General features: G+C 37.8%; 1 protein-coding gene across 2 annotated transcripts in view; it reads right to left on the bottom strand.

The window, feature by feature from the left end:
• The window catches only part of LOC126252102 (E3 ubiquitin-protein ligase Ubr3), a 304,811-nt gene that overhangs the window by 19,797 nt on the left and 261,962 nt on the right, over positions 1-23,052 (bottom strand). For both annotated transcript variants that reach the window (XM_049952962.1, XM_049952963.1), the window contains 8 exons: positions 21,740-21,892; positions 18,924-19,069; positions 18,094-18,259; positions 16,990-17,272; positions 13,168-13,377; positions 9,069-9,355; positions 7,634-7,978; positions 7,225-7,356 (listed from right to left, as the gene is read on the bottom strand). In XM_049952962.1, the coding sequence (XP_049808919.1) occupies positions 7,225-7,356; positions 7,634-7,978; positions 9,069-9,355; positions 13,168-13,377; positions 16,990-17,272; positions 18,094-18,259; positions 18,924-19,069; positions 21,740-21,892 (1,722 nt within the window). The remainder of the gene's footprint in view (positions 1-7,224; positions 7,357-7,633; positions 7,979-9,068; positions 9,356-13,167; positions 13,378-16,989; positions 17,273-18,093; positions 18,260-18,923; positions 19,070-21,739; positions 21,893-23,052) is intronic.

The raw sequence follows: 23,052 nt of genomic DNA, 5'->3' as shown, positions 1-23,052 counted from the left end.
AGGTAGTGATTGTGGGTGGGGCTGGTAATAGTATTGATAGGGATGGGGAGTATGACATAGATGGTGACCTGGAAAAGATAGCCACTCAGACTGGCAACACGAATGTGCATTTCGTGGAACTGTTTCAGCGTCACGATCGGCCTCATCTTAATACAGCCGTCAGGCGTAATAACATGAGACTTGGGGGTGCGCTGATGACAGAAGGCATGAGTCACATTTCAGTGGTGTCGGTGGAGTCTATCAGCAGGATGGGTTTCACTAGACATGGCCTGCACCTCAACAGGTATGGGAAGGGGAGGTTGGCAAAACTTATAGGTGACAGCATAGGTGGGGGTGGTGGGATCACTCATGGGAAAATTCCGGTAGTTGTGGGTGTTAGAGCTGTACCTTTTTTAGATTGAAGTCAGCTGATAGGTATTCCTGCTTAAGGGAAGTCTCTCTAACAAAGAAACCACTTTCTACAAAGCTTGGGTATCCGATTAATGAGGGAATTAGTATATTTCATCAAAATATACAAGGTATTAGAGATAAAGTTAGTGAACTGCTTATAGATGTTGACTCTGAAATTATTGGTATATCTGAACACTTCTTAAATAAGGAGATAATTCAGAGGCTTCCTTTACCAGGATACAGGTTGGCTGGCAGCTTTTCTAGGAGCTCTTTGCGGTGTGGGGGAGTAGCCATGTATGTGAAAAACGGTATCCCATTTGAGTCAATTGATGTTTCAAAGTATTGCACTGAAAAGGTGTTTGAATGTTGTGCAGGTGTGGTTAAATTTAGTGGAGCTAAACTTCTTACTGTTGTTATTTATAGATCCCCAGACTCCGATTTCATAACATTTTTGCTAAAGCTAGAGGAGGTTCTTGGTTCACTTTATAGGAAATACAAAAAGTTAGTTATATGTGGTGACTTCAATATTAATTGTATAAGTGATTGTGCAAGGAAAAGGATGCTGGTAGACCTCCTTAATTCATATAATCTTATGCAAACCGTATTCTTTCCAACGAGAGTGCAAGGGAACAGTAGAACAACCATAGACAATATTTTTGTTCATTCGTCATTATTAGAAGGGCATTCCGTTAGCAAAAAGGTGAATGGCCTTTCAGATCATGATGCACAAATTTTAAGTCTAAAAGATTTTTGTGCTGCAACACATGTTAAAAATAGTTACCAACTTTTTAGGAAAGCTGATCCAGTTGCTGTACAGACTTTTGTAAACCTTATCAAGGAACAAGAGTGGCAAGATGTTTATAGTGCTGATACAGTAGACGATAAATATAATGCTTTCCTCAAGACTTTTCTCGTGCTCTTTGAAAGTTGCTTTCCGTTAGAACGTTCAAAACAGGGTACTAGCACAAACAGGCAGCCTGGGTGGCTGACTAAAGGGATAAGAATATCTTGTAGAACAAAGTGGCAATTATATCAAAACGTTAGAAACAGTCAAAATTTAAATGCAGCAGCCCATTACAAACAGTATTGTAAGGTGCTTAAAAAAGTTATTAGGAAGGCAAAAAGTATGTGGTATGCAGATAGAATAGCTAAGTCTCAGGATAAAATTAAAACCATATGGTCAGTCGTAAAGGAAGTGGCTGGTCTGCAGAGACAGGTCGAGAATATAGAATCAGTGCGTAGTGGGGATGTCCGTGTTACTGATAGGTCGCATATATGTACAGTACTTAAGAATCACTTTCTGAATATAGCAGGTGAACTAAATAGAAACATAGTCCCAACAGGGAATCATATAGCGCTCTTAGAAAAAAGTGTTCCGAGACTGTTACCTGAAATGCTCCTCCATGATACTGACAAGAGGGAGATTGAGTTAATAATTAAATCACTAAAGACCAAGAACTCTCATGGATATGACGGGGTATCTAGCAGAATACTGAAGTATTGTTCTGTGTATGTTAGCCCAATACTTAGCCATATCTGTAACTTTTCCTTTAGTAGTGGTCGGTTTCCTGACCGATTAAAGTACTCTGTAGTGAAGCCACTTTATAAAAAGGGAGACAGGGATAATGTTGACAATTATAGACCTATTTCTATGCCATCGGTGTTTGCTAAAGTTATCGAGAGGGTTGTATATACAAGGTTACTGCAGCATTTAAATTCACATAATTTGCTGTCAAATGTACAGTTTGGTTTTAGAAATGGCTTAACAACTGAAAATGCTATAGTCTCTTTTCTCTGTGAGGTTTTGGACGGATTAAATAAAAGGTTCCGAACGTTAGGTGTTTTATTTGATTTAACGAAGGCTTTTGACTGTGTTGACGACAAAATATTACTGCAGAAGTTGGAACATTATGGAGTAAGGGGAGTAGCTTACAATTTGTTCGCCTCCTACTTTAAGAACAGAAAGCAGAAGGTAATCCTCCGCAATATTGAGAGTGGTAATGATGTTCAGTCCCAATGGGGCACTGTTAAATGGGGTGTTCCACAAGGGTCGGTGCTGGGGCCACTGCTGTTTCTTATTTATATAAATGATATGCCTTCTAGTATTACAGGTGATTCAAAAATATTTCTGTTTGCTGATGACACCACCTTGGTAGTGAAGGATCTTGTGTGTAATATTGAAACATTATCAAATAATGTAGTTCATGATATAAGTTCGTGGCTTGTGGAAAATAATTTGATGCTAAATCACAGTAAGACTCAGTTTTTACAGTTTCTAACTCACAATTCAACAAGAACTGACATTTTAATCAGACAGAATGGGCATGTTATAAGCGAGACGGAACAGTTCAAGTTCCTAGGCGTACGGATAGATAGTAAGCTGTTGTGGAAATCCCATGTTCAGGATCTTGTTCAGAAACTAAATGCCGCTTTATTTACCATTAGAACAGTATCTGAAATAAGTGACATTTCAACACGAAAAGTAGTATACTTCGCATATTTTCATACGCTTATGTCATATGGTATTATTTTTTAGGGTAATTCTTCTGATTTAAAAAGGGTATTTTTGGCTCAAAAACGGGCTGTTCGAGCTATGTATGGTGTAAGTTCGAAAACCTCTTGTCGACCCCTATTCAATAGTCTGGGAATTTTGACATTGCCCTCACAGTATGTATTTTCTTTAATGTCGTTTGTTGTTAGCAATATTAGCTTATTCCCAAGAGTTAGCAGCTTTCACTCAGTTAATACTAGGCAGAAATCAAATCTGCATGTGGAATGCACTTCCTTGACTCTTGTGCAGAAAGGAATGCAGTATTCTGCTGCATCCATTTTCAATAAGCTACCACAAGAACTCAAAAATCTTAGCAGTGGCCCAAACACTTTTAAGTCTAAACTGAAGAGTTTCCTCATGGCTCACGTGTGTGTGTGTGTGTGTGTGTGTGTGTGTGTGTGTGTGTGTGTGTGTGTGTGCGCGCACGCGCGCGCTTCTGCTGCTGCAAAGATACCAATAACACACACATCACCTTCAGCAGCAATGGAACACCCTGACAATGGTCCAATGGCAATACTATTTGGACATCATGTTCATTTTAACCTTAAATACCAGTGGCTATGATAACACTTCTTGGTTTCATATGAAGACACACTACTGAATTTCACTGGTAACAAATGAAATGTAATAGTTGACACTTTTCCTTCTTTGGTTGTGACTGTGAATAATTTAGAAAATAAAGTAATGTTATAAACTCAGCACAGTCTTTTATTGTTAAGTTAATCAACAACATACAGTGATCATCGTATCTAAAGTGCGCGTCATATATCTTGGCGGCCGAGTTTAGGTTCGTTCTGCGCATCTGACGTCACAAAACACAGTCAGCCAATGAACAGAGAACGACATTGCCAGATCTCGACTGCAGTGCAGAGCACGGACGAGTGTCTTCAGTTTTAGAAACGTTCAGTCATAAAGAAAGTAATAGAACAAAAGCAATGTCTTGATAGCAGACTTTCTTTTATAGAAAGTTTGGAAAAAGCATTCTTTATACCAATTGCTTCATATTCTATTAATTAATTAAACCAAACAAGCAATAAGACTCCTAATTCAGGCGATAGCAAGGAAAGGTGTTTGTTTCAATCTCACGAACTGCTTTTTCGCAATAAAGAACAGCGGTAATTGGCTCAAATGGCTCTGAGCACTATGGGACTCAACTGCTGAGGTCATTAGTCCCCTAGAACTTAGAACTAGTTAAACCTAACTAACCTAAGGACATCACACACATCCATGCCCGAGGCAGGATTCGAACCCGCGACCGTAGCGGTCTCGCGGTTCCAGACTGCAGCGCCAGAACCGCGCGGCCACTTCGGCCAGCGAACAGCGGTAATTGTTTATTTCCTATTGTACTTCGACGAAGCGTGAGTAATTCATAGTCATACCAACAGTGTTTATAAGTAGTTGCGTGAGGTGTTATGGAGTTACATTGTTCGATGAGTTGAGGTAGCGGAACGGTTAAGGTGTTGGGCTGCCAAGTGAAAGGTTCTGAGTTCAAACCTTGTGCGGTGCTTCATATTTTCTTTATTTAAAAACAATATTGGAGTGCCTTACTTCACGAATTTTATTCGTTTGAATGAAATTTCTAGTGCTTTGCCTCTTCATTAACTTTTTCGCTGCTGCAGACACGTGCTCCCCGCATTCCGCGCTGTGCGCGATTTTGTCATCACTGCACTTCTCGCCTGTGCACTGCTTTGACACACTTATCATTCGATTTCACAAAAACTATTTGGCCAAAAAATTTGATTTTTACACGTCTTCTTGACTGATACCTTCCCCCCATAAATGACTTAATTTTGTTTTGATGTGCAGCATTAAATGTAGTAAACCATTGCACGAAATTTTGAAGAGTTTGCAGAGGTAAAAGTCCATAGCGTATACTTTCCGTATGGTCGATTTTAGTTGCCACAATGTTGAGAATGAAATGTGGACAAGATACCTAAATTTCATATAATATTTACTGTATAACAATATCTCATTTAATTTAAGTACCGCATAGGTGTCGTATGTAATATTGAGAAATATTCCGTCTTTCGCGACTGTAATAAAAGTTTTATTTACACAGGGCGCGTTTGGCTTTATTTTAAAGCACTTCCATCGGTGAAAGGTATGGCACATACACAATGGTATTCATGTTCTATTTCTCGTTTTTGTTCCACAGTCGCAGTTTTACCAATGGTATTGAAATATATCCCTCTTCTGCAACTGTAATAAGCGACTTATTTAGACCAGACGCGTTTCTCTCTTTTGAAGCATCATAAGAGGACTGTATTTTGTGTCCTCCATTGCCAAGTCACCTTTCGTAGTTTTGTGCTGCGGTAGCACAATATTCAACGTTTGTGTTGGCTCATCAGTGTTTTAGCAAATAAATGCTGTTTGTGTGTGCCATACACAAAATTATATTTGACATAGCTCTGAGCACTTCACTGACAGACGGTATATTCAAGTCCTAATGTTTTTGTAAGTCCACAGTTTTGTTTAATGTATTTTGTCTACTTCCTTTTGATTGATTGAAGTGCTTTAAAATAAAGCCAAACATGCCCAGTGTAAGTAAAACTTTTGTTACAGTCGCAAAAGGTGGAATATTTCTCAATATTACATACGACACTTATGTGGTACTTAAATTAAATGAAATATATAGGTATCTTGTCCACATTTCATTCTCAACATTGTGGCAACTAAAATCGACCATCCGGAAAGTATACTCTATGGACTTTACCTCTGCAAACTCTTCAAAATTTCGTGCAATGGTTTACTATATTTAATGCTGCATAATAACTGCGTTGAACATCGAAACAAAATTAAGTCATTTATGGGGGGAAGGTATCAGTCAAGAAGATAGGTAAAAATCTAATTTTTGAGCCAAATAGTTTTTGTGGAATCGAATGATAAAGAGTGTCAAAGCAGCTGCACAGGCGAGCAGTGCAGTGACAAAATCGCCCACAGCGCGGAGTGCAGGGAGCACGTCTTTGTAGCAGCGAAAGGGTTAATGTGGCCGTGGTGGCTTTACTTCATGAACTGCGCGCTCCCCCCTAAACGTAAGCTTGCGAACTATGGTATACTATGGCGCTGCTTCTCTTGGCGCGTGCGTCGTGTGCAACTGGCAACGCAGCAATCTCCCGCGTCTAGCCGGGCATGCGCGAGCCGCCAAGATAAAAGAATTGAACTATAGTTCCCCTTGATGATCATCACCCACGTTTCCGTAACTTTACTGAAACTGCTGGCACTATTTCACTTTGGCTGAACATTATATCACTTTTATTACACATACTGTTAAAACTTCACAATGACTCTCGATACAATTAACCGTTTCAGACCCTCCAGCTACAATTGTGCACATTAAGATTTACAGTGCCTTAGCTGCAACAGAAGTATATTTTTCTAATGGAAACATGAGGTGCACATTAGTGAACGTTCTACCTTTTCATCATGTGCAAGTGCTGCCAACTGTTGGGCATCACTATGAAAATATCAGTAAGTCAATGTAGCAGTACACAGCAGCTCTTGATCAACAGAAAATATGGATGTGGTTGGTGAACTATATTCCACTGTAAAACTGAATACTATTATCGTAATTATGCATGGTAATTATTGAATGATGATTTTACTATTTATTGCAATAGAGAATATTTTGTAATTAGTTACTTTAGTCTATAAAATGAAGCCAAGCATAAAAAGTATGTTTTGAAAATGGGTACATATTTTTGTATAAATATTGCATCTGAAATCATTAAAAAAATTACCTAAGAGCATTAGCACATAAAGAAAACTTTTCCTTCCTCCACAAAAATTCAGGTTGAAAGGATTAAGATGGCAAATATATTATTGTTGGAGGTATATTTCCAGCACAGTTCTATATTTGTGCACAAGTCCATTTCTTATCATATCACAACAACCTGAACTCTGTTCTGTATATGCTATAAGTCGTTCTGCAGTAGTGTGCTATGTAACAGGTACGTCAGTTTTAATTCTCCTTGAAGATACTACATTTTTTACCAATCTTCCTCTGAAGACTTATTTATAGCTCGCTTGAAATATTCTTTCTTATCTCCTCACAATGATTTATGTCATGCCCAGTAAAGATACAAATAATTTAGCTAGTGATTATGTATCAATTTATAAGGAACCTGATTAACTGGGAACAACTCAGTTTCCTCTGAATATCAAGATATTCAGGAAATTAAATTTTCAATGAATATCCATCTCTCTTAGCCACATACAGAATGATAATCAGTAAGAAAAATCGAAATTAACATTCTTATTTCGTAAACAACACACAACAGACCCACCTGGACAGCTTCACAAGTGCTAAGCTGCTTGCAGCAAGATTCCTTCAGGCAGACCAGTGTACCACAGAGTAAACATATGCTTGTTTCTCGGGGTACTGAATGGCACTGAGAACATTGTCTTCTGTGATAATACTGAAAAACAGGAGATACAGTGTTACAAACTTCATGACTTAAGTTAAAATAATAATAATAATAATAAAATAAAATAGAAGTGTTGGCTGAAGTTAACATACACCATCACTTTAAGAACAGGGTAAGTCAAAATCTTCACAAAGGTCACACAATCACTACAGAATACAAGTGAAGCTAATAGTATCAGTCATATATATCCAAATTTCATATTTATGTACTAATGTCATTACATTTACAAATATCCATTAAAAAGAATAAACTGAAGAGTTATTTTTACCTGGAATATTTTATCATACAGTTGTGGCAACCGTAGGAGACGAGGTTGGTGCCATGACAAATGTTGTTCAGCTAAGAAGTTCCGCGCTGAAACCTGTGAACGTGCTGCAAAGGCAGCCATCTGTTCACACCAAGCACGTGCTGTTGCTGCCCCATTTGTGGGCCAATTGAGAGCCACAGCTGCACTAAAGCGACCCCATTCCATACCCTCAGCGACAAGTTCAAGGTAATAGACAAGTCTGACAAATTCTTCTTGTGGTGAGGTAATCTCAGGTAGAGGCTGCTCGTATAAATGATGCCGCAGAAGAGCTGCTAGGCGCAGAAATGGCAAACAAAGTGTTTGCAACTGAAACATAATTAACATTCAAGTTAAGAAACTTGGTGCACAAGTGAGTTAAATCGACAAATATGCCCAATTTTGAAATGAGCAATATGATAAATTCTGTAAGAGCAACACTTAAAACTAAATCAATCTCTGTAATTAAAGTGACAAAAGATTCAAATTCTGCACTTTCAGGACAGTTCAAGATTATGGGAACGATAAGAATGGTGTATAGTTAAAAAGTTGTCCGTGGTGTATGAGAAACAACGTTGTGTGGCACATAACTGTTGTCAAGGTGATCTACTGCATAAGCGACACATGCATACCCATGCTTCAGTACAATTATTCCTACCTTTTAGAAAAGCATTTGATATTATTACTAAGAAATCAAAATTGCATATTTTAAGGCTTCAGCTTTTACTTTGTTTTTAGACATGTCGTAAACAAACCTACTTAACTTAGCAATTTAACCTTTAAATTCACACATAAAGTGATAACGGAATGGCTCGTAGGATTTTTGCTGCATTTTTATGCCATCTCTGAATATCTGGTGGTGACTGTGCCAATTCTACTGACTGCCTATTCACCTATGGATAATGATAAGAGAAATTGAGGTGTGTATTAAGCCATGGAAGCATTCATTTTTCCCTTGTTCCTTAGGTAATGGAACAGGACAGTGAGCTACTAACAATGGTATTAAGTATCATCCATTGTGTACTTTCAGTTACTTGTGAAATATATACATTGCCCGATTCACAAATTTATCAGCAATTTTGTGTTCAGTTATGTGGAATACTTAAGCAACAATAAATAATACTGTTCAACATTCAATTATTTCTACACTGTAACTTCTCAATTTCCTACCAAAATGTTTCTGATTCTTCACTAATGAGTACCCATTTTTGTATCAGATGTGCTCTGCTCACTGATCAGTGTACGAGATACAGTCTCCAAAAGCCTGACAGTTAATCTACAATGCATATGTAATGACTTAACAGGAAATAAATTCATCCTTTGTTAAATGACTCATGCATCTAAGCATTAATCTCCATTGAAACTTCATGTTACAGAATTACCCAAGTTGATTTTCTTGTCTCTTAATATATGACATTACCTGAGACTCCAGATGTTGACGATGTGCACTTGATATCAGTCCTGATGCATTATTCTCATCACCCTCATCTGGATTAAGTTCTACGCTGTCTTCAAGGTACAGTCGACCTCTGTCCAACTGCTGCACCGTGAGGGCAAATGCGGCATCGAGGGATTCTAACCTATCTGTTGGTTCTGGAATACGCCGCCACCTTGCTCTCTCTGCTTCTTTCATGCTGCATGTCAGTTGCGCTACAACTTGCATGTACAGCAAGTTGTAAAATATCTTGACCACACATGCAAATGATGCTGGAAAAGTAAACTTGTATAAAATTAAACTCTGGCAATGTAGCTAACTTCTCTAAAACTTGGAGTAGTAAACTGGCAAAATCTAAATGTCTTCAACTATATGCTTAAAAGCATTCTGACAGTTGAAGGGGGTACGCAGAAGACATTACTAACCCTCAATATTGCAGGACCACTTTGATCGCAGTATCTGCTGTGTTTTTGAATGCACCACATGCTTGTAACAAGCAGATCCCTTTGTCGTGCTAGACAGAAGTGTCTAGTACATAAACTGTATTGAGAATGAAAGCAGGACCCAAGCAGGCAGTACTCTTTTTATTCTCAGTGCATTTGGCAAACTTCAACAACTGGTCATTTTCAAGCACATGCTTTAAGCTTCATGCTTAAAATACTTGGTTGGCAATGACCCGTGGTTGAAAATGGCGAACTGCGCAGATTATAAAAAGATCAGATGGTTTCATTTGCAAAACAGGCTGAGGCTGTGGATCTCCCAATAAACAAAATTTTATATAAACTTTCTTGTGTTTTGTATTTATGTTCTAGTCTTTGAACGTAAACAACTCATTAGATGCCATAACTAAAAATTACACTCTTGTTGGTTAACAATTACTTTCATCAACCCCTTCAACTCAAAACAAAAAGTAAAAAGTAAATGTTACAACTATTTGATAAAAGGGAGAAAAATCTAGTCACTAAGAACTAAAATGAGAACAATTAGAGCATGGCTTAAGCATACAAAAATGAAAAGGCACAATATGCTGAAAATAATTTTACATGGCATTTGTCAGTTTCACACAAAGAAATAAAAATGATCAAAGTGTCCCTTTTTTTAGAGTTAATTTTCTGTTTTGTCTTCATACTTCGAAGCTACTTTTCTTACAAATGTTTAAATTACAGATTTACCACATCTGAAAGCTGAGCTGCAGTTTACAGCAGTAATGTTAGGGCTAGCAGATCTGAATACTAGGTTATGCCTGAGTGTATCATATTAGTGAAAAGATCAAGTGGATGGTGCAAGAGATATGCCAGTCTAAAAATCTCCAACACCTGTTCTTTCTAAGTAACACTCATGGGAGAGAAATGACAGAATCATTACACAACTCCTTGGCTGATGATTACTAGCTAGTGGTAATTTTAAACCAAGTGGCGTCACAATTGATTGAGGCTCTTTGGGGAAAAATGTTGGCAAGACTGATTATGTGATAAAAATTTGAGGATATGATAAACATCTGAGGGGGGTGGAGGTGGGGGAGGCGGTGGTGCAGGCAACACTTTTGACTGTAGTTGCAGTTACAGAGAAGAGGATGATATCAAGCACACTGTTAAGAATACTCCTAGCACTAAACAGAAGAATATGTCACTCATCGAGCAGCATGACAAATCTTCGTTGAGCATTCTGTAGAACAAATTAAGGCAGACCTTAACACAGCCTCTTGGGAGAGAGATGTGTCCACACAAGGATGTGATTGATGCATCCCATAATATGTGGCATGGCTTGTATTTGAATGGTTCTGAGAAGAGGTTACTTGTTCAAAAAAGTACCAGCAGCATCTAGCTGGAACAAATTAGTATCCATTCTATCCTAGTGTTTTCCAAGGCTTTCACCGAGCAGCAACATACAAAAGAACAGGCACTGTACATTGTTCTGCAGCAGCTTCCCTACATTCAAAAATTATGTTTCAATGGCTAGTAGCACTTGCACACTATGAGCATAAATAACTCACAGGCATCACAACGAGTAGGATTGTGCATTTTACTTTTTATCTGCACTTGAAAGGTAGTAATCTCCTCAGATGAATTTAGCTACTTCATACAGAGTTTGCTTACTATTTTTGAACAGCTTAGGATGTCCTCTAAGTCCAATATGAGGGTAGACTGAAAAACCTGGAAAAAATGTCACAATAACTGCTGAAAAAATTATTTCCCAGCATTCACTTCTGATAGCTATATACTTGACCAGCAAAATTCCAATTTCTATTATCCTGTAAGCACTGTATATTGTGGCAAAACTTGCCAGTTATTTCACTGGCAGAGTCACTTTCTTGTTTCACTAATATTACTTCACAGTACACAATTCAAACAGGAACCAAATCAAATTAAAGGGAGCAATCTCCCTACCATAGTCAACTCTTCCAAATGACTTAATAGTGAAGTAGAATAAGAACCGGATATGATTCTGCCTTTCCCCAAGTAATATGTCAGTCACTTTCCAACCAGACCAATCAGTCTTGACCTGTATTAGTGAACTCTCATACGTTTTGAATAGTAATTTGTTCCTTTAGTGTGATGGTGGATCAATCTTCCATCTGTGATAATGAGTCCGAGTGAAACAGTTGCATGTAACACTGTTAAACTCTGTACTGAAATGTGCTTCGCTGTAACTTTTGCTGTCAAAATTTGGCAATTATGACGTATATGTCATATTTGTTATGCATAAGGTACTTCTTAAACTGAAATGCCAACGGTACAAACTACTGCATAGGGTGCATAGCCAGTTTGGGTTATCAGGTCTAATTTGTTGACAATTTATTGACATTTTAAAATTTTCTGTCATACATGTAGCTGCATGTATTCTACAGGCTTGGATCATAGCGTGAATCTTGCAGTGTCTATGTGACCAACTGGCCTTACCCTTCATGACAGAAATGATTCTGGTCAAAGCCACTGGCAGATTGAACTTTCAGACCTCTGCTGAATGCACTAAAAGTCCACACACCACCAGCTAGCCAATAGGGAGGCATGAGAAAGGGGATATGTGGTTGCTATTGGCTGCATCCTGAGAGGGAGAGGACAGCGAAGTGTCTCTCTCTCCTCTCTCTCGAATGAGCTTTCACGAAGAGCAGACACTCTTGTTTTCCAGCTGTTCGTTGGAGCACATGGCCTTGTGCCATTTGTCTCCATCTATCTCAGCTCTCTCCGACTGCCCCCAACTAGTTCCAATGTGAACCACCTTTCTCCTACCTACTTTCACGTTTTGCAAACACCCAGACTGCCAGATGGCCCTGCAGTCCAGCCTGGAGAGGCCCTCATGTACTCCGTAAGTTTCAGAATATATGAGTTTCTTTTAATCCTCTCTTTTCATTTCGAACCAGCCTCCCTTCCGATGTTCACAACTCATTCCTCTCTCAACACTGACAAAGGCTATCTTCACAACAGGTGTAGTCTGTTACTATCTTGGATACATTAATTTTGTGATCTTTCATTATTCCATCATGATTGTTCTTAAATATTTTCTATGGGAACTCTAACCTCCAATATTTCTGAATCAAGGACCCTGTTTAAACTCATTGTTTCAATCTGTCAACTTCAAATTAAAATATTTAATTACTGCACAAAATTCAATTTTCAAATAAAACCTTCTATGTCACACATCGTACTAGTCTTACACACTGAAGTAGCTGCTAGGTAATTACTGCACATCTTGAGCATTTGGAACTTTGAATAGCACCATTACAGGAACAAATGTTGCCACACTTGCCTATCCAGTCCTTTGATATTAGGTGTTTAGTTCAAAGCAAATCATTTCACTGGCAATTCCCACCACCCATAACCCCAAACCCTCTGAGTCACACACCCATATTCATTCACAGCTAAGCAATTCCACTCTATTCTATGTTTAAAACTTAATTAAAATTATCTGTCAATTAGTACTTTCATGAAGCATCCCAACAATATTAGCTGCTTGTGGTCTCCATTTTTCACTCAAGCTTCCTCTCTTATATATTATCAACTGATATACAAATAAGTGCGCTACATCACTTGGCTAACAAGCATGAAAAATGCAGTTTCAGTTATACAAAAGACAAACTACTAACCTTGATCCAGATGCAGTGGAAGGAGGAGGACAAACTGAGTAAGCAGAGCAGAAGGATCATGTAGCAGTAAAGGAACTGTCCTTTCAGCTGGTAACAGAGCTAAAGGATCACTGTTTGAATCTGGAACTCCGGCTACTTGCTGCCATATTTTCCATGTTGGCCAGGAGACCAACACTCTAGAATGTACTGCCAAGACATGTAGAAGTGGTACTGAAAATACAGAAGGGTATTACTAACAGCAAATTGTTTGCATTTTAAATAGCACTTGTCTTGTATTGTAATTCACCAAATTCAAACCAGTAACTTCACTGACAAAATATATATCTTGCACCAGGGATATAACAAAACTATTCAGCTAAAGGAAGGGTTAGGTTGATACGATACATCCAGAAGCTTCACAAATTAATCTGTAACTGAGGGAACATGTGGGGGGGGGGGGGGGGGGGGTGTAATCTAGAGGGAGACCAAGGATCAAATTGAATAAGTATTTGTGGGGTGGGTTAAGGGCACTCAATAATGTTGTTATCAGCATCTGTACTATGATTAGTAGAAACAAATGCGGTTAAAATGTAAATGTGATCAAATATATAAAAAGCAATCTGTGATAAAATAGCATTCACCCTCTCCCAATCTTACCTACGATCACCCGCACAATCAAATTTGTTCACACCAAGCAAGATAACTTGAAAAATGGTGAAATGTTATAAAACTGTGAATTAAAACACAAGAAATAGAAGAAAAAACTAAACTAAATTGACAAGAGTATGTGAGCGGATGGGGTGGGGGGTTGGGTGGGGGGTTGGGGGGGTGTTGGGGGGAAGAGAGAGGAGGGTAGAGGAAAAATCCAACAGTACATGGATGTGCCAGCCATCCTGAAAACCCATTAAAATTGTTGCCTTGAAATTTTAGGGAACAAGTCAGATATTACACAAAACTTCAAGTTTCTTTAAAACACTAGGGAGAAAATTATGTGAGCAGTACAGTGGTACTTCTCGGAATTCAGAAGGGAAGGGAAATGATGTATTAGGTGCGTGAAAGTTATATTTATGGTGGTTGTTGTGGTCTTCAGTCCTGAGACTGGTTTGATGCAGCTATCCATGCTACTCTATCCTGTGCAAGCTGCTTCATCTCCCAGTACCTATAGCAACCTACATCCTTCTGAATCTGCTTAGTGTACTCATCTCTTGGTCTCCCTCTACGATTTTTACCCTCCACGCTGCCCTCCAATGCTAAATTTGTGATCCCTTGATGCCTCAAAACATGTCCTACCAACCGATCCCTTCATCTAGTCAAGTAGTGCCACAAACTTCTCTTCTCCCCAATCCTATTCAATACCTCCTCATTAGTTACGTGATCTACCCACCTTATCTTCAGCATTCTTCTGTAGCACCACATTTCAAAAGCTTCTATTCTCTTCTTGCCCAAACTGGTTATCGCCCATGTTTCACTTCCATACATGGCTACACTCCATACAAATACTTTCAGAAACGACTTCCTGACACTTAAATCTATACTAGATGTTAACAAATTTCTCTTCTATGGTAATTTGTGAAAAAAGTGGTACCTATAGGTATTTATTTTCAATTAATACAAAATAAATGGATTCATACCATGCTTTCATTATGCCTACAATGAAGAGCAGCAATGCATTGTTTCTTTTCTCTCACTATGCTGCTGCCTCACTTTCATCACTATTATCAATATTTTCTGGGTCAGATAACACATCATCATCATCATCATCATCATCATCATCATCATCATCATCATCATCATCATCATTTTCACTAGTCCACAACATGCCCTTAGAACTGTCAACGGCACAAGAAATTCCAGTTTCCCACTTTTTTGTAACAATATCGACACTAATTTTCTGGCATGATCAGATTATCCACTTGCACATTGTCAGCATTTATGGCTTCCTTATCTTGCCTGTGCCTCCTGGAGTCAGCTGATGAGATCCCACCGCCATCCATTCTGAATACTGGCGTCTTAAGATGTTCTTTGAAAGGTTTGTTGACAATGACATCTAAAGGTTGAAGAATGGGCATTAAACCTCCAGGGATGATAAGATGTGACTTCATCTGTTTCATTTTCTCCTTTACAGCTTACACAAGGTGATCCCAGAAACAGTTTAGGACAGGAATGGACTTCTTTTGTAATAATGCCCCTGGTCGTCTCCCCTAGACACTCTCCAACCAATTCACCATCAAATCTGCTGCCATCCAGCCCTTTTCCTGAACTCATAAGTGAATTACATGTGGGGTAATCTCCTTTGGTAATGTCTTCCTTTTAAAGATGGCATATGGTGGAAGTTTATTACCATCTGCTGTAATGCACATCATCATTGTGCATCTTAGTTTCTCCACTCCAATTGTCTTCACAAGGACACTTTTTGAACCAGTTGGAGCAACAGCGGTGTTAAACAGCAAATAAAAAAACACTGGCATTTGGTCAGTGTTACCAACCCGGGAGAGCAAATAGTCATATTGCTGTCACACTTGTATTATGTAATGATGGAACTTGATTACCTTATCTGTGTAGTTTTGGGGTAAACGCTGGCACAAAGATGTTCTCCTTTGTAGACTGAGATTTTGTCATCTCATAAAACAAATCACCCAACCAATGCTTGCTTTAAAATCCTTTCTGTCAATGTTGAACATGGCAGCTATGCTGTGAGCTTTGTTCTGAATCATTTCGTAAGAGACAGCCCAACCATCATTCCGAAGTTCACTGACATGTGCAATTACATCATTATCAGTTTTGGGATATTTCCCTGTTTTAGGCCCATGGAAAGATTTGGAGCTTGGCTTTGAAGCCATGCATTTATTTTTTGTCTCTGCCAATGCCGTATTGAATTAGGATCAATGGAGAAACGTCTTCATGCAGCTTTTATTCCACCTGTATCAGCGTAAGATAACACATGTAATTTAAATCTTGCCGTGTAGTTTGAATATTTCAACACTATGATGACTTGCAATAAACTGACCTAGAAATATGTCTGCAACTTTTCTTCTCAAATTTATGGTATGTTGTGACAATGGAAATATTTTTTATGTCAAGTATCACTGTGTCCACTGTTAAGTCATTTGAAGGCCACTCCAGTAAGAATGAACCAAGAGAGAGGATTATGCGTGACAATACTAATTTTTTAATGATGAAAAATCGTTGGGAAAGGGAATATATGAGAGAGGAGCTTATGTGATAAAATATGGTAATACAATTAGCAGGTTCAAATGGATATAAGGTTCAGTAGTTATTCAGTACTTATGCAGACAGATCTTGCACAAGAGGATTAGTGTGAAGAACATCACACTGTTCTTCGGACTGAATACTACTACTACAACTACTACTGCTACTACTACTGCATCAGCGTAAATTAAGTACTTTCCATTTGTTACCAATGAGTGAGATGTAGGACACTCAACAATCTTTAATGCAGATTGTTTTCAACATGATAACGATGAAAATATTTCAACAAAACAACAGTAACATTAAACAAATGTAATATTTAAAGAAGTGTTCATCAGAGGCTATAAATAATGATAAACTGATATGAACACTATCCGTTATTGTTCTATGGACTAACTGTAAAAACTCTCATAATCTTTTAATGGCAAATATTATTAGCTTGAGTCTATATTAGTTCCTTAATTCATTAACAGTGAAAAGCAACACAGAATCCAATTTCATAAATTCACAGTTCTTACTAATTTTCACATTTGATCATGTGACAACAGTTTCTGCTTTCTCCAGCATGCTATGAGGTTCACCAACCATACTATTACATACAATAGTGAAATATAGCATATAAGGAGGACTCACCAACGCACGATCTCTTTGGTATAAGAGTTGTCAGAACATCTTGAAACTGTGCACCACCTGCCGGACTTGCGTTAGAGGCTCCTGGTGGCATGTTAGGATTTAAAACCAAAGAACCTCCTCTTTGAACAAGCTCAATTTCTAAATTTGTCCTTGCTACAGAATTAACAAAAAGAAACAGACTTTCTGGTGTAGTAGAATGACTCTTTTGTTTAAATTTGTGATGTGTGCTATTTGTCATGTCTTCCATAGACTTTCCCATAGCTTCCATAATATTTGAAGATTTCTAAAGAAAGAAGGAGTGTGCTTATTAAAATTTCATCTTAAAGAAAATAGAAGAAACAAATTATCATTACAGTACGCATTTGAAAATTAGGGACAGCTTATGTTTAGCACTATCAGATAAATTTCACAACAATATCATTAACTCTCAACAAATAATACACATTATTGGAAGGGGGGCATAATTTTTCATTTATGTCAACTTTATAAATACAAGGAAATTAAATAAAGAAATCTTAGACAAAAATACACGGTGAATCTCTCTCTCTTTTTTCTGGACTTGGGTAAGCATTTCACGCGGAAATCTGCAACACCGCACAAGGAAACATTTTCCATGCCAAAGATCAGTACCAGTTCAAAACTAACAAATTGTTTGCTTATCAATATCCAACTCCTTTCACAGTTATATGGCTGTCTCTACAATTATGCATCATTATTAACCGAAATTTGCTTCACGGTATTATCTTCATTATAGATGACAGACTCTAGTACAAAGGTGACATTTCTACACATGTCAAACAATACTAGTTATGAGGTAGTCTCAGCATGGTTTACTGCGTTATATTTTTAGATTTCCAGCAGAATTGAAGATTTCACTTTTGTGTATAATATTTTTGTGACCTGCATAAGTGTCATCTTTAAGTGAAGAACACAAGTAGGTCAGTAATCAAAATATTGTGAACAAAAGTGGCATCATTAACTCAGCTGGAAACCCAGAGACATCTAATCAAAACAAGTTACGTTATGTAACATTTGAAAACATGCTTTCAAAAATGATTTTCAAATCTATTTCAAATATCAAAATATATTATTAATAATACATACTAAATTAATTGGCTGAATATCCTTCAAAAAGACAGTAAGTTCTGCCACTGACACCAAAAGACTAGAAGGTCGTGACCGCACAATTGCTGAACATTCTCCCAACTGCGGTGAAAGAGGCAGCACCGAATTAGCTAACTGTCGACACAGTGGACACCAATATTCACCTCTGCAAAAAATAATAAATTCTATATTTTTAAAATGAACATCAGCAAGTTATAAAGAAAAAAAAGAAGAAGTTATGTATAATTATCTGAAAACAAACACACACACACACACACACGTACGTGCCTGGTTAATGATCAAGTCTACAGGCTAGTGCCTGCCTAGGAAGGTTTCAAGTACACTGGCAGAGGTTATGCTCATCATGGTAAATCAGTCATCCATAGCCAAGAAGACAACAGTGGAGACTTTTGTTGTGGAAGGGATGGGAGGTATAGATGTAGAGCTCAACATCTGCAAGAAAATAGCTCACTGGGCCAAAGGATCTCAGGTGAAACAGATAGAAGAGAAAGTATTACAGATCTGGAAGAGTGAAGTCTCTGTCCTATGTCTGGAACACTAATGTATCATCAATGATTGGTTTAGAATTTTTGGTTGCAGGGAAGGTTTGCTTTAAGTGGCCCATAAACTAGTTGGCAGGTGAGGGTGCGATATGAGGGCAGCATGAGTCTCTTGTTTAGGAAATATAAAGTTGACTATACAGACTGAAACAAATCTCTCTGGCACATAATTTTTACTCAATGCTTGAATGACAGACACATTAAAAATGCTCAAACATTTTTTTCCATTTCCACAACAAATTTTAGATGGTAGAATGAACACCAGTTTACCTGTCTACTGCAAGACTTTGTTGCCGCTGCTGGTTGCGTAAAGATTGTAGATATGATTTCAGGCAGTCGAGATGTAGATGGTGGCCGCAAGTCTGGATATGGACACCACCATCCCAGCCTATATTTACAGATAACTGCCACGAACTCTGTAAAGGAGGTACTGAATCAGACTTTGCACATAAAATACACATTTGCTTCAAATTTCATACATACAATATCACTTACTTTAATTTTCCCTTCCACTTGGAGGTGGAAAAAGGGAAACAATAGGTGAGGAAGCAGTGAGCAGGAGAGAGAGAGAGAGGGGGGGGGGGGGGGAGGTATGCAACTACTGAATACAAGTAACTTCAGCTTTAAGGTACTTTAATATATAAGTTGTTGTCATGGTCTTCAGTCTGAAGATTAGTTTGATGCAACTCTCCATGCTAGTCTATCATGTGCAGGCATTTTCATTTAAGCACAACTCCTGCAACCTGCATCAACTTGAACTTGCTTACCGCATTCAAGTCTTTGTCTCCCTTTACAATTTTTATCTCCCATATTTCCTTCCATTAACAAATTTGACAATTCCTTGATGCCTCATGATGTGTATTATGAACTGATACCTTCCTTTACTCAAGCTTTCTTTTTTCCCCTAATCTGATTTAGTACTCCCTCATTTATTATTCAATATACCCATATAATCTTCAGCAGTCTTATGTAGTACCATATTTCAACAGATTCTATTCTCTTCTTGCCTGAACAGTTTATCATTCATGTTTCTCTTCCAAACAAGGCTACATTCTTCAGAAATACCTTCAAAAAAGACTTCCGAACATTTAAATTCATATTTAATGTTAACAAATATCCCTTTTCTTCAGAAATGCTTTTTGTGATACTTTCCGTCTGTATTTTAAATCCTAGAGTGTGACAGAGAGAGTGTCCCTCCCTGCTTCTGTTTAATCTGGTTCTGGATAGAGCAGCGAGAAAGGTAATAAGCCTGGAGACAAGAACTCAGCTGGGTAGAAGGATCAATACCCAGGTCTAAGCAGAAGATGCAGTTTTAATAGCACAGAATGCACAGGCTCTGTTTCAGATATGAAGAGTGTTAATGGAAGTGGCAATGAGAGCAGGCTTGAATGTGAATATGGATATGACCAAATACATCACAGTGAGCAGAGAGAATAATGACAGACCTTTATATGTAGATGGCAAATCTTTTAATGGGCAAAAGAGTTCACATATCTTGGGGCAGATGGAGGAGGCTGGGGAGGCCAAAGACAGACTCAAGTTTGTACAGCCAACCTAATAAGTAACAAGTAAGTACATACTTTATACTGTTCTTCCTTAGTTATCTCTGACAGAATCACAATGTCACTTGCAAACTAACAGGTTATTTCTTATCCCTGAGATTTGTTTCCCTTCCAAAATTTCTCTTGGGTTTCCTTCACAGCTTGCTCAATTTACAGACTGATTAACATTGGTGATAAGTGACAATCCTGCCTCATTCCCATCTCGATTGTGGCTTCCATTTCCTATCCTTCAACTCTTACCAAGGCAGTCAGGTGCTGTACACGATATAAACAATCTTTTGCTACAAACATTTAAAAATTAGAAACCTGATTTAGGTCTTTAAATGCTATATTTCAGACATTTTCTGACCCCAAATAAAGAAGATATATTAACTGACCCTATATTTATTTTTATTTTCATACTAAAATTAATCCGAACTATGATTTTCAATGAAGGAAACTACTTCAGTCTCAATGTCACCCACACTTCCAATGAATGTGACTGAGGAATCTGCAGTTGATGATCCTCCTGCCACATCCACCTCTACTACTGACTGCCATCTTCTGCATACTCCTATTTCCGCTTCATAAAAAATGAAAAGCATCATAATCCTCCGCCCTCACACAACTTGCTGATGACCAATTTTTCTAAAATAGATAACAAATCCTGTTATCACTGTGGGATCGGAAAATGAGAGACTAATCTCCCCCCCCCCCCTTCAACACTGCCATTGGTGCGAAGCAATGCGGCATTTTTTGATATGGAGTCACGCTTCTGTTTAATATTTGGTAACTGTGACTCTTGAACACTCCAGAGGCGAGCGAGAGTGATTCCATTTTGTAAAGGAACACATGTAAAGACAACATGTAACACTACAGACAGAGCAAAAGTTAACACAAGAGCTGCATAGCGGCAATTGGTGGCAGCAGGCCAGGGACAATGTTTCTTTAATTTGTACCAACACAGTCATGGGACACTGTTTTTATGATGCCAACATCTTGCAAATATCAGTAGGTCCTGTACCAGCTGTGAAAAATGTTGCAGAACATGTTTCGAACTCAGTGCAAACATTACTTTGGAAATCATTTGTAGACAGGTTTACTGCGTACTCAGGAAGGAAATCATTAAAATCTATAAAACATTTTAGTAGCCTATGATTCGCAAAATATGAACAGCACCTTTTTTGATTTTTTGTAAAACATCAGTTTGTGAAATGTCTATTTTCATTATTTTTTAGTAACTTCCCTTGACTCTTTATGAAGACAATAAAGCTATAACAATTATGGACAAACTGTAATAGCTGGCAGCCACGAGTTTATAACCAATAAATGATGGTCAGATACAAGTATTCAAACACAACTATGTGTAACCAAGTTTCATTCAAATGTATAACTCTGCCATTCCTAAACACAGATCACATCAAATAACAGCACATTGTCTCTCTCTGTTTTGAAATAACTACACAAAGCCAGAGTGTACTACTCAGAAATTAGTCATTTGAAATATTACATTTTTGCCTATCTAAAAATAGTTGGGATGCTTACACAGTCAAATTGTGCATTCAGATCTTCGACACGACGATCAAATTCACTGCCAAGGAAGTTGTCATCCCTTCGCAAGCTCTGCCTTTCCTCATCACATGTGGGGAAGAAAGCTGGTTCCGCACTTCGTCGTTTATGTGCCAGGACACTGCTTGCCTGAAACATTTTGGCTTATTATTAAAAAAAAAAAAATGGATTACACTACATATTAACACTCGAGCTCAGGTAACAATGAATGAAATGCTACAGAATATGTAATTACTGAAAATTATAATTAGAGTAGATATTAAAATTTTTGACACTGCATTTGACCAGTGCTATTTTATCATCTGTATTCTTGGTTCTCCTTTTGTTTGCCGGCCTCTCATTTAAGGTATTCATCTTTATGTTTAGCACTATTCACACTCAAAAACTTTAGCTTGTCATGTACACTTCTTTTTTAATCATTTATTCCTGTCTCATGAAATTAATGTAGTCTATGATACAAAAGTGCGTGATTACACATTAAAGTGGACCTCCTCACGAGCAGATAGCATTTACATCCCATACCTTCAGAGTGCATTACTCTTAATCGACAACACTTAGGACGTTGCTATTTTATGCCACATTGCATCACATTTGCAGTGGTATAAACTGTATTACTTATCTGTAATGGTTTAATTTCTAAAACAATTTGTTTACATGATGGATTTTTCCTTCACATTTAGTTTTCAATACCACTATCTGGGACATCATGCATCTACTATCACTCAAACTAAGTCAGATTTCTCTCTGTAGAATGATGATGAGCCTCACATTATATAGTGCGGAGTATACTACAAATCATTATTAATGGCCATTAAAAAATAATGATTATGCATAAGAATTTTTTAAAAATTCCTCACACATATCTCAAATTATAAAAAATGAGGCATAAAATAATTCTATGAATGTTGAGAGGATCCCGACACAGTTTGAGTGATATTAGACACACAATGTCTCAGATAATAGTACTGAAAAATAAATGTGTCTTCATAACTGAGATCATAAAAAAATTGCTGTTCTCAGCAGCCAGAGGCAGTGGTCGTGTGTGTGTGTGTGTGTGTGTGTGTGTGTGTGTGTGTGTGTGTGTGTGTGTGTGAATGTGTTGTGGAAGAAGGCCTTTTGGCTGAAAGCTAACTTGCTTAACAGTCTCTTTGTTGGGCCTATCCGCAACCAAACATCTTTGATTATGGTGAGTAGCAATCTATCCTTTCTATAATATTGTCAAATATAATGTATACTAACACTTAGTGTAATGTCAAACAGTGTTGGTGTTAAACAATATCGTCCTGAGT

The sequence above is a fragment of the Schistocerca nitens genome, chromosome 4, assembly GCF_023898315.1.
Source record: "Schistocerca nitens isolate TAMUIC-IGC-003100 chromosome 4, iqSchNite1.1, whole genome shotgun sequence".
NCBI classification, from domain to species: domain Eukaryota; kingdom Metazoa; phylum Arthropoda; class Insecta; order Orthoptera; family Acrididae; genus Schistocerca; species Schistocerca nitens.
The sequence above is the reverse complement of the archived record's forward strand: the minus strand, read 5'-3'. Positions and strand labels throughout refer to the sequence as shown.